The sequence below is a fragment of the Antedon mediterranea genome, chromosome 2 (genome assembly GCF_964355755.1).
Source record: "Antedon mediterranea chromosome 2, ecAntMedi1.1, whole genome shotgun sequence".
In the NCBI taxonomy this organism is placed as follows: domain Eukaryota; kingdom Metazoa; phylum Echinodermata; class Crinoidea; order Comatulida; family Antedonidae; genus Antedon; species Antedon mediterranea.
The window spans coordinates 38,229,563-38,242,527 of NC_092671.1; the positions used below are offsets into that span (position 1 = coordinate 38,229,563).

Sequence of the window (12,965 nt, forward strand, 5' to 3'; positions counted from 1 at the left end):
TTTTTGTCAAACTAGTTTGATAGTGTAGACAGAGCTTTAACCTTTCACATTCTATGGTGCCACGTTGTGCAAACTGGTTATGTGCTCCTACAAACATCGCATGCATAACAAGCAAAATAAACATGGGCACATTCTGACGAGAAGACAATTTACATGAATTTTGCTGAGCAGATGCTGCGGCAGGAGGTGGTGGCGGAGGGGTTTCCAGGGAGTAACTGCTTGTCGGCTCAAGATACATAGAATGACATTGGTTAGAAAGCAAACCTCGACGTCGACGTCTCGCTGCTTGATAAAGTGAGGAAGAAACAAGAGAAATTGAAAGAAATGCAGAAAAAGAAATGATACCACACAGAAAGATTAAATGAATACATTAACCATAAATGAAATCATAATTTCAAAAATTTAGTTTCTTTCAAAAATTCCTAGCAATAGTAACATGGACTTATAAATTAATAGGTCCATGATAATTCTTAATTTTTGTTAGTTTTTGGGATGACTGCTTTAATGAATTTAGGCATATTTGTACAATTTCAATTTAATGTTTATTTATTTACATATCATATCTATATTGTATATTTAAGAATTTAACGGTCTACAGAATATTATATATGAATAAATTGGCTTCAAAACTAATCATCCAGATGCAGGTTGAATTTCCAAAATCTTTAAAGCTCTGTCTACACTATCAAACTATTTTGACCAAAAAAAATTTGCCCAAATATAGTAGTGACATGCTTAAATGTGGTAATGATATGACATCATCATGTCCATATATGGGCACATCACATTTTTTGTCACATAAAGTTTGATAGTGTAGAAAAGAACTTTAGATCATCACTTATTTCGTACAATCCTAACGTTCATTAAATTTATTAAAAACAATCAACAATGAAATGAACAAACGAAGAGAAGTAAACAGAAGATAACTTTAAAGAATAGAAATATTATAATTGTTTAAGCTCTGTCTACACTATCAAACTAGTTTGACAAAAAAATGTGATGTGCCCAAATATAGTAGTGAAATGCCCACATATGGTAGTGAAATGACATCATCATGTCCATATGGGCACATCACATTTTTTTGTCACATAAAGTTTGATAGTGTATATAGAGCTATACACATGTTGTAATGCACTAGTTGGAATGATAATGAGTACCTCAATGATAATGATTAAAATGCATATTCCTTAAAAGTGACTTATTTTCGGTTAAAAAAACTGATTCGTTTATTGTACATGTCATAAGTATCATGCTTACAAATAACAACAATCCTAAATTTTAAATTAAATACAGTATTCAACTTTACCTGAAACAAATAAATGTTACTCTTAAATTAAAAATAGTAATAGAATGAGAAATGAATACAATTCACATTAAGTTCATACGATTGTATAAAAGTTTCATGGACATCAGAAATGTATTTTGGGAATGTCATCAAGTAATTATAAATTATTGGAACATAAATTGTCATAATGTGCTATAAAAAATATTTTTAAAGCAATAATTTTTATTTTTAGATATGAAAGATAAGCAAAGCTTTGAGGATGAAAAACAGCAAAAGAACGGCAAAAAATGACAAAAAAAAAACAATTAAAATTGTCATTATTGTTAAAAAACCATGATAAAATTCCCACAATACACCTGTTCGTGAAACCCAGTAAGTGCACTACTATATATGAGGCAGAAAGCATTTTGGCGTTTACCTAAATTTTCTCTAGATGTAGATTTGGACCGTGATATTCTTGATGCTACCGTGCCCGAAACGCTTGTGTTCCTCTGCGTGTGTCTTGAGCGTGCCCGTGAAGCTGCACCTGTGTTGACATCACTATTTGAACGAGGCCCGAGCACCAGTGCATTCCCATCTGTAGCGGTAAAAGCGCAAATAAAAAACCCAATGCATACACTTGTAAAGCTGCATCAAACCGATTGACAAAATTCAGTATTTTATTATTGAAATTATCTTTTTTGCATTGAAAATAGAATGTAAGTTCCAAAGGTTTATAACGTTTTGTAGTAAATGGTTAATATTTTTCTTTACATATAATTTTAAATTCTATCAATCAGTTTGTTTACTTTGGTGGTGCCATTACTCTACCATTTTATTTATCACAATTTTAATAAATTTCATAAATTATTTTCAATAATTGTACTCAGTTATCAAGAATAACATGGAATTGTTTCTATTGAATAAAAAAGTTTTTTTAATTTAATTTTTGAATTCAGGTTAAAACTTTTTCTTTCTTCTTTCCAAAAATTTTCCAAATCGATTTCATAATTTATTTCCAATAATAGAATTGTTTCTATTGATTAAAAAAGGTTTTTTTTAATTAAATTTTAAATTCAAGTTAAAACTTTTTCTTTCTTCTTTCCATATTACAATATAAGTGATATTTATTGCAACAAACAATAAATCAGACATCAGACAAAGCAGGTAATTTGCAGGTGGACACAGTGAATAGAAATTTGCATGCAGGTGGATGTATAACAAAAGATGTGATTAGAAATGTGCTTGTGAGGTTCAAATGATCCTGTGCTGTGCTAAGTGAAATATAATAGGATCTAAATATTTTGCCTTTTACAAAGTGTCCATAGAAGAAAGCCTAAAGATATTTTACATGCAACGCATTGCTACGTATCACAACCCATGGACAAACAAAGCCTATGTACAATCTACTGTCTACACTATCAAACTAGTTTGACAAAAAAAGTATGATGTGCCCAAATATGGTAGTGATACGACATCATTATCTCCATAAATGGCTGCATAACATTTTTTTGTCACATAAAGTTTGATAGTGCAGACAGAGCTTAAGAATGTGTGTAACAATGGAAGGTGATGTATTGAAGATAGTTAATATCTATTTGTATGTAATGAGTGGGGAGGTTGGGGGATGAGTGGGGTAGTTGGGGGATAGGGGGAAGGTTGGGAGATAAGGGGATAAATGGCGGTTTAATCATAGCCATGCAACATTGTGTGGGGTTACATTACAAACTTAAGCTTTGGAATGGACACAGTATGGGGTAAAGTGTAATTTTGGAGGGTGAGCAGGTAATCGAAAGGAATACTTTTGAGCAGAGGTTATTGACATTGTGATTGAAATATTGAACTAGCTTACCATGTTCTGATTTTGTGACCCTCATTGACCTTCGAGCTGGTATTCCTGGAGTTATTCGACTGCTTAAACAAAAAAAAGTGTGTCATATAATAAAGTTTACATAATACAGAAAATGCAATTTTTTTTTACAATTTTGGAGGAATCAGACCATCCACTCCGATTCCACTTATCGGTGCCATTATTGTGAGGAATAGTAGAATAGAAAAAACCAGTCATTTTCGGTGGCAGGCTTAAGAAAATGCTATTTCCATTTTTTTAACAATAAAGGAATTTTGTACAGTACTGTATGAAAATAAAACCTGTTCATTTTTCTGGTAAATAACATATTTATCTGATGTACTATGACTACAGACATTTTTTTCAAATAATTGTATTTTTTAAAAAGAAAAACTTACAGATTTTCAGCAGAACTAGCTTTACTAGAATTCTTGGATAGTGATCCGACGCTAGACGCTCCGCTAGCTTCACCCTGTAAACCACGCTGCTTTGACGGATCCAAACCATTAAACAATTTATCAGCTGCTTGTTTGAAATGCTCATGAAACTTCCAATATGCTCTGAAATAATGACAATATTAATTTAATGCACAAATAAAATTATATTAAAGATTGATTGAATTGATTAAAATAAAATTAAAAATCAATATAGTTTAAAAAAAAATTATTTATGATTTGTTGATCAGGAACTTATGCAAATGAGATTACAAATGTAAAGCACTATCAAACTAGTTTGACGAAAAAAGTGTGATGTGCCTAAATATGGTAGTGATATGCTCAAATACGGTAAAGATATGACATCATCATGTCCATATATGGATTCACATAAGGTTTGATACTGTAGAAAGAACTTTAGTCTTTAAATTCACACATTCACTCTTTAATAATGAGTTTAACTTCGAAATATATTCGCTTATGTGTGGACAAATACAAACAAGTGTGACTAACTTTCTAGCAGTCGCCCTGGCTTCTGAGTCAGGATCCTCTATACCTCTACGTATTGCTTCTGACAAGGGATTCACGTGTCTCTCCATTGAGTGCGTTTCCCACGTTGATACAATTGTTAAAATAAATAACATTGTATGTCTGAGACAGAATTAAAATAATGTTAATAATAAATTACTGATTATGGTTGTGAACTAGAATACAAGCATATAATTAGGAATATTGTAAAGTCATCAATATTAACAAGGCCAGACAAGGGATAACAGTAATAAAAATATAGAATCTATGTTATTCCTTATGACCATTTACAAACAATGCAGATCACAGATGGGTGATTTACGCTCAAGATAGATACAGATCCTATGTGGGACAAGCGGTTTTCCGCTTACCGTTACCGCTTGTCTGTGTAAAGTGGCCTTTAAGATACATTCTCATCTGGTCCGTTTCATGGAACGCAAGATAGCACTATTCAATTCTAACAATTTTCAATTATTTAACAAAACGGTGCCATCTTAAACTCTGTCTACACTATCAAACTTTGTGACAAAAAAAATGTGATGTGCCCAAATATAGACATGATGATATCATATCACTACCATATTACTACCCCATTTGGGCACATCACACTTTTTAGTCAAATTAATTTGATAGTGTAGACAGAGTTTAACACACACACAGGTATAGAGGGTGCTGTTAAACATTTTCACACTTACCTTCTAATAGCTGTAGATTTTGATGATGAAAACCCGGTAATAATCGGCATTAACCTATGACCATGCGTTTGCTGTAACAAAACAACATAACATTTACTAATATGTTATCATGATGATGAAATTTTGCTATTTACATATAACCCACAGTTACAGTTTGTTTAATACATGGTCCTACCATAGAGATATTATACTGAACATCTCTATAGTCCCACTGACATTCATATAAACTTAAGTACTCATGTCACCCAGTGCTGACTTTAGGGAAATATGCTTTACATACAACTGGCTTTTTAGAATTATGGCAGATTATGCTAGATTTCCAATTTTTAGAATGAATGATAGATACTAAATGGGTCAAAATTAAGCTAGATAGCACAATTATAATATCGCACACACCGCACACACAGGTAGTAGTATTACTTAGGTTAAGTGTTTTGGAGAAGTTTACTAAAGTATCACCTAATAAGGTGCAGCTTAATTACCAGTACAATATAAATATTTTAATAAGTAATGTAGCTCTTATTCTCAATGTTATATAAATCAAAAATTATAATTAAATTGAAAGTGTATAGCATGGTATAACATAGATCTTGATTACACCAGCAGTGAAGTCAACTGATACTAAGTATTTTTTTAATTTTAATTTTTTTAACCATATTTAATGAGGGTGATCCATCCAGCTATTGCTGATCATTAGGGACCCTCAGAGGTTCACAAGACAAACATATACACAAGATGCTCTACATAAACAAAGTCTTAGTCTTTGGGAGTGGAGAATTTGTTCCTTAGAAAAAATCCTGACATGTGACGGGACTTCAACCCAGGACCCTTGGAATGGTAGCCAAGCATCATAACCACCAAGCCACAACTCCACTCCGTCCAGCAATGACGGCTACAAAGAACTATAACATTAACCATACAACCACCTTCCATCTTGATCGTTTCATTTGGTTTGAATGATCTCATTGGAAACCTGACGTAGATCCTCTTTAATAACTTGTGACAGTGGTTGGAGGCACACACTTAATTGGTAACAGTGGCATAGGCTGCTTTTGTGCTTTCCTGGCAGCTAATGACTATGATTTTATATTTTCTCCTTGCGTCGTTTTGTTTAATTTGTTGATTGGTATTATATTTTGTTTTTTTTTCTTTTGTCTGAATAAATAAAAAATAATTATAATAATAATATTTAATAATAATAATAATACGTACCTTTATTATTAGATTGATACACACCATGCCGGACGTTGACATGATTTTTGCACTATTTTGAAGTAGTAGAAATAATGTTGGTAAAACTGACTCAGCAGCATGTTCAAATGACCGGCCTAATTTGGAAGATAAATACCTGCAAAAAATCATTAAAAATTACATTATAGAAATAAAAATTGTGATATATAATTAACTATATTGCTTTAAAGATGTATTGTCCCTAAAAACATGAAAAAGGAAGATTAATAAAATAGGCCATATTCCAGTTTTAATAAAGTTATTCACTTCTGTCAAAAAAAAAAAATTATTTCACTTATAAAAAGACAAAAGAAGCTTTAAATTAAATTTTTTTCAGGCAAATCATTTTTTTCGATCCAGGTTTTTGTCAAAGTGAATAACTATTATTTGACATTAAAATGGCATATTCAACAAAAATGTTTTAAGAATTATTTTTTTAGGGGAACAATATATCTTTAAACCAAACATCGATTTAATGCTCACTTCTCTTACAACTTGTTAAAATATATTAATGTTTAAAAAAGTCTTTCGCTGTAATGTTAATACAGGCCTCAATTATAACCTGCTAAATACATTAATGTTTAAAATTCTTACGCTAATGTAATGCAGGCCTCTCGTACGACCTGTGACCTAAGATCTTTGGCGGACATAACTAATGAGTCTTCCATAAAGCGCAGACTCTGTGTAAAACAGTCATAATCTTTTGCTCCAGCTATCACAAGACTACGAATCTTCTTGAGCTGTAGAAAATAAAAATCATATTAATTATTAAAATAATACAATTTAATCAATTAATGTTTTTTACTTTAAAGTATTATTAACAAATATCACATTAATGAGGAAGATAATGAAAATATATTGATGATAATTGTGATGACATGATAAACATTGATAAAAATGTTGATCTAATGAAAATGTTGATAATGAAAATGCTGATAATGAAAATGCTGATAATGAAAATATTGATAATGAAAATGCTGATAATGAAAATGTTGTAAAATGTATGATTATATTTATGATGAAAAGTTGGTAGTGGTGATGTTGATACTAATGGTGTCGAGATGACCGAAATAATGATAGACTTACAGCACTACACCGCTGCTCCCAATCATTTTTATCATTATTCAGAATACTAGTAATGCTATTAAATTCTTCTTCTAATGATTTTGAACTAAAAATCTGAAATAAAACAAAAAAAATTAAAACATAAATAATAATCACATTATATTTGTGCAACTGCAACTGATTATTTGATTTTAACATGAATCCCCTGTGGTCAAGTGGTCAACTGAACTCAACATAAGAGGTAAAACATCCTTTATTTCAATATGCTATTAAACATTTTTTTTAATGATAAAGTGAAATCTCTATTTAGGGGCCATCCAATCACACTTTCCCTATTAAGAAGACACCATATTAAGGGGATATTTTGTCATTGTGCCCCTAAAGCGTGGTTCTAACTAGCGACACGTCGTAACGACAAATTGACGCAAAGTGATGTATTGCGTAATCTCAAATGGGAACCGACGATGCAACAATGCTGCATTGCAGGTTTGATTTAACGCAGGCGGGGGAAAACACAATTAATGGAAGGACTTTTTCTTACTTTGCGTAGGTTGCGTTACTAGTGGGAACCAAGCTTTAGTAGGGATTATACTGTATGTGACTAGGAGTACAGAAATAATATTAAGAGTCACTAGAAGCTACAGAGAGTGTTAACTATGTTAACTATAAGATAGAAGAACTTAAACTAGAGTATATCGACCTAAGAGATGATGATGATCTATCACATTTTGGTATTATATCAAGGATCTAGTACAACATAGACTAAACAAGAATTAATGAACCTAAACAATTTGTCATACATCTTTAGTTCATCGTGACCTTTATACTCATTACCTTTATACTTTTAAATATAGAGTTGCTATTGCTACTTTAACCTATTGTAGACCCCTATTAAAGGGACATCATCAGGACCAAAAAAAGTGTTAGTGTTGGCCTTACAGTAACTTTTTAAGGGTGCATCCTCCGGGCCCAAAAAAAGTGGTATCCCTTGAATAAGGGTTGTCTGTAGTGTTAATAAATAATGTGCCTCATTTATTTCACAGGAAAGTGTCCACTTTATAGGGGTGTCCATAAGAAGCGGTTCTACTGCATTTTATATGTTCTGTCCAAGGTTAAAGATTCCATGTACTTTTGTTTGGTCTTGGAAACAAATTAATTTTATTTCATTTTTATTTTAACAACTTACTGATACTATAGGCACTTCTTCGTAAGCTTCTACAAATCTATCTTCATTTAAAGCTCCTACAAGAAATTACAAAAATGCTGCATTTTATATATTTGTGACAACAGAACATTAAAATAAATATTACAAAACAGAAGCTAAACTACATTAGTAATATTGATGACACATAAAAAAAGTATTTGTTTTTGTAAGATTTATCCAATTACGGCAAATCTATAATTGGTGATTTCCGTGTTAGGAATTTCATTCAAAGTTTAATTGGTAGAGAAGGTCCAATGTCAGTTGAAGTATTTAACTACCTCTATCTATTTTAAGATTTCCTGTACCAATGTGTCTTATCGGTTGTGGAATTTTAATTATACCAACTAAATCGCTGTTAGCATTATTGTATCTGAAATAACATTTACATCATTTTTGATTTTATATTGTAATCATTACTTGACCGAGTTAAGTCTCATGTTTGAATATAATCCCACCCCCTAATTTAGGCTAAATTTAGACACAAGACTTTGGTAAATGCAATTTAAGAATAATCCCACCCCTTAATTTTCACCAAATTTCAATCCAAGCCCCTGGGACTATGCTTGGTCATTTACCGCAATCATTAAACAATCAATATGTCATGAAAAGTGTCACCAACCTGCCGAGCCTGGACGACTTCCTAATTTCTTGCCAGCCGATGACGAGCTTCTTTTTACTGTGGTGGCTTTGTGGGAAGCCTGTAAAAAAGTAAACAAAAAATAACAAAAAATCAACAGTGATAAAACAAAATTGCTATATAATTAGAAAAAAAATTTTAAAAATCAAAACTATGGGAATGAATATGAAATAGGACAACTGAAAACTTAAAAGAATATTTTGAAAAAACAAAATGTAAACAAAAAATGAAATAAGGATATATAATGAAAAGGAATATGAAATAAAATAACTAATTGAATTTTTTTTATTTTAAAAATTAAGTATTATTTGTTCTTTAATTATTATTAAATGTAAAAAAAAAACAATCTTAATTACTCTTTTAAAAAAAAACAATTGTATTTATTCATATGATTCATATGGTTATTTATTAATATGGTTCATATACAATTCTGATATAGTTGCAACTGAAAAATACATGAATCTTGTATCAAAGGTTGGTGATTCCATTATCTATGAGGGGTGTTCTTGTTCAGTATACTTTAGTCTATTTAATATGTAATTAAACATGTTATTAAGTCTAATCTAGATTGTGTACAGTTAGTGTTCTTTCTGTAATTAAAGGTGTTTAAGTGAAATGCAGATTTTAAAACTTAGATTTATCTGGAGTGTTTGGGAAAAAGAAAAAAGAAATTGATATCTTTAAATAAAATGTAAAAAAATAACAAAAAGTAAAAGAACAACATAATTAGAAATGTGTTGATAGATTTGGTAAAAAATCTAAATAATAAATAATATTAGTAATAAATATAAACTAAAAATATAGAGAATGGAAGGTTTTCAATAAAATTTAGTTCGAAAAAAGAAGAATAAAAATAAATTGAATGACCCTCAACCTGGCAACCAAATTTATGGTTGTTAATCCGCAAACAAGATTCTCACCTCACGGAATCGTTTCAAAATCTCTGCACGCGATGATGGCAAGGGAGGCTTGTGTGGCGTTGGCTCAAGCTCAATCTGTGCCGTCAGCCGCCAAATGTTGCGCAAAATAAATATTTCAAATTGGAAATTGATAAATCAACAAACACATCGTCCCATTTCAGTGTTAGTTTTGTAGTTTTTATGATAAAAGGATGTACAGAAAATGTATTTGTAAAGCCTTGTCTACACTATAAAAACTTTATGTAACAAAAAAATGTGCTCATATATGAACATGATGTCATATCACTACCATGTTTGGGTATAGTACTACCATGTATGGGCATATAACACTTGTTTTGTCAAACTAGCTTGATAGTGTAAACCGAGGTTTAGAAAATGTATGTGTTAGATTATAACATTGAGTAAAATGGTCATTCTCCCAGGTTATAATATTATCAATAATAAATGAAATGTTCACTTCACAGCATTCAATACATTATAATAAATAATCATATGATTACAACAAAAAAGACATGTATATGCATCTAATTTGCATAATTAATTAGTATTCCATTGAACATCATTTAAGCTTATGAGTGCATTGTTATAGTTAGTATGATCTCACCTCATTAAAAGCGGCTACTGCCGAGGTTTTTTGTAGCATTGGTGTCACCCTAGAATTCCAAGGCTTTCGCTATAAACGTACAGAAACGAGCGTGCACACAAATGTTAGATATGTTTACTATTTTACACACAAGTGCAGCAAATTTGGTGACAATCATAATATATTAATCTTTCTTTAAAATGTATTATAAATATATTGGAATAGTGTTACAATAGAATTCTTTTTTTTAGGAGTAATTGGGTTGTCCTAAATTCATCATCAAATGTTTTTCTTTTTTTTTTCTCTCATGTATTTCATTTTACTGTTTTTATGTATGATACTTATGATGTATGAATTCGAAATACAAACAAACAAACATTGTTGTAGTAGTGCAAAAATTATGATACAAATTTTAATTATAATGTATTGCATTATAGCATGTCAAATTTTAAATAGTTTCTGAATGTAGGTAACCAGATGTCAACACAAGCAGAATAATTCTAAATCTTTCCCGGTAATCCGATTATCATCAGTAGTCGCTGAGTATTTATGTCCGTAGACAGTACATTATTTATGTATAACAATTTTATGCTGTTCAATAGTGTTGCAGCAGTAATATTTAAGTGGCTAGCCTCATAAAACCAGACACAATGTTGTGCCTAGCCTTATAAAACCAGACACAATGTTGTGCCTAGCCTTATTATGACCAGACACAATAATACTAGCAATTGTCTGCTGTTCAATAGTGTTCCAGGAGTAATACTGTATTTAAGTTGCTAGCCTCATAAAACCAGACACAATATTGTGCCTAGCCTCATAAAACCAGACACAGTTTTGTGCCTAGTTTTATTATGACCAGTCACAATAATATAACTGTCATACTACTAGCAACTAGTAAAACACACTGTTGACATTTATTGAAAGTGTAACAACACATAAGCATTCACCGAATAACAGAACCTTTTTTGTATAAGTAATTTGGATGGATTAATAGATTAAATTGTCACCACAGAGCAGCTAAAATGAGAAGCAAAATGATATTTTAAACACAATAATACAATATTAATCATGCAACTACTATGCCTACAACAAACCACAATGAATTTTATACTTTATAAAGCAGCCACACATTGATTACTATTAAAACTAAGCACCTTACATGTAGTATTAGTAACACCTTTTAGTAGTACATAATAAATCTCAATAGGTGATCGCGCTACTTAAATGTTAAATCTATTTTTAAAACAAATTTTGGTACATTTTCATTTAAAAATTAAAATTACTCATTAAAATAATAATTAATTAGAATTAAGTGCTAAAAACTAATTTTGAATGATGAATTTTTATAAGCAAATTTTCTATGATTTTGGCCACTTTATATAAAACATATTCGCATTTAACAATCTATTTTCATAAAATATTTTAAAAATCAATGGATTTTGGTCTAGTTTCACATTTTGTGCAATAATATAATAAGAGAAAGCAGAAAATAAAATCACATCACTAGATCAATATACCAGCAAGAAAATTTAAATTTGGTTTTGTATAAAAAAAAAACCAAATTCAGTGACCACCAGCATTAGTGTTAGTTTAGTGCTACTGCTAAAGCTCATTATAATACTAAACGCAATATTATCCATGAAGATATGAATGCATTGCATGTTAGCAACAGCAAATTTTACAAAGTGGTGGGGTTTTATTAGGTGGCAAGGGGGGCAGACTCATGGTTAGAGTGGGTGCAATTCTAACACTACGTCTGCCCCCATATGATTATAAAGAGATATTTTACTTACTGCAGGTTTGTTGTCAGTTTCATCACCGCCACCTCCTCCTGCTTTGGGTGCTAAAAAATACAAGAAAACAAAAAATGTAAATATTAATGTCAAAACCTTATTTGAACTATGAAAAATATATGAAAAAATACGATTTTATACAGGTACAAAAAAGAAAAAACATTATTTATATTTATTTATCAAATTTTACAAAAGCTATAAATGTTAATGTCAAAACCTTATTTGAACTATAAAAAATAGGATTTTAAACAGGTATAAAAAAAATAAAACAATATTTATTTATAAAATTTGTCAAAAACTGTAAATGTTAATGTCAAAACCTTATTTGAACTATGAAAAATATGTGATAAAATATGATTTTAAATAGTTATAAAAAAAAATAAAACAATATTTATTTATAAAATTTGTCAAAAACTGTACATGTTAACTTAAAACCTTACTTTATTTGAACTACGAAAAATATATGACAAAATATGATTTTATACAGGTATTAAAATAAAAGATTTAAACAAATATTTATTTATAAAATTTGACAAAACTAACAACATCAGCTGGTAACATTTGAAATCAATCTGCTGTGGCCTACATTTATCACTTGTAGATATGATAATACAAAATAAACCATAAATTAATACAACAATATCATAACACATATCAATATCACTCTTTTATTAATAATTTGCATCCATGTCATATAAATGACAGACACTACAATTGATTTCTGTCCAAGGTTTGTGATATCATCTAATTGACAATGGCGGCT

At 30.3% G+C, this 12,965-nt stretch overlaps 1 protein-coding gene across 14 annotated transcripts in view; it reads right to left on the reverse strand.

Annotated features, from left to right (window-relative positions):
* The window catches only part of LOC140041001 (CLIP-associating protein 1-B-like), a 61,382-nt gene that overhangs the window by 21,712 nt on the left and 26,705 nt on the right, over positions 1-12,965 (reverse strand). For 9 of the 14 annotated variants that reach the window (XM_072087338.1, XM_072087341.1, XM_072087342.1 and 6 more), the window contains 12 exons: positions 12,203-12,252; positions 8,889-8,967; positions 8,252-8,307; positions 7,087-7,179; positions 6,595-6,740; positions 5,983-6,118; positions 4,771-4,841; positions 4,061-4,198; positions 3,512-3,673; positions 3,117-3,175; positions 1,704-1,862; positions 154-285 (listed from right to left, as the gene is read on the reverse strand). In XM_072087338.1, the coding sequence (XP_071943439.1) occupies positions 154-285; positions 1,704-1,862; positions 3,117-3,175; positions 3,512-3,673; positions 4,061-4,198; positions 4,771-4,841; positions 5,983-6,118; positions 6,595-6,740; positions 7,087-7,179; positions 8,252-8,307; positions 8,889-8,967; positions 12,203-12,252 (1,281 nt within the window). Of the gene's footprint in view, positions 1-153; positions 286-1,703; positions 1,863-3,116; positions 3,176-3,511; positions 3,674-4,060; positions 4,199-4,770; positions 4,842-5,982; positions 6,119-6,594; positions 6,741-7,086; positions 7,180-8,251; positions 8,308-8,888; positions 8,968-10,430; positions 10,579-12,202; positions 12,253-12,965 lie in introns of those variants that run through there. The other 5 variants (XM_072087339.1, XM_072087351.1, XM_072087344.1 and 2 more) reach the window with 5 other exon arrangements.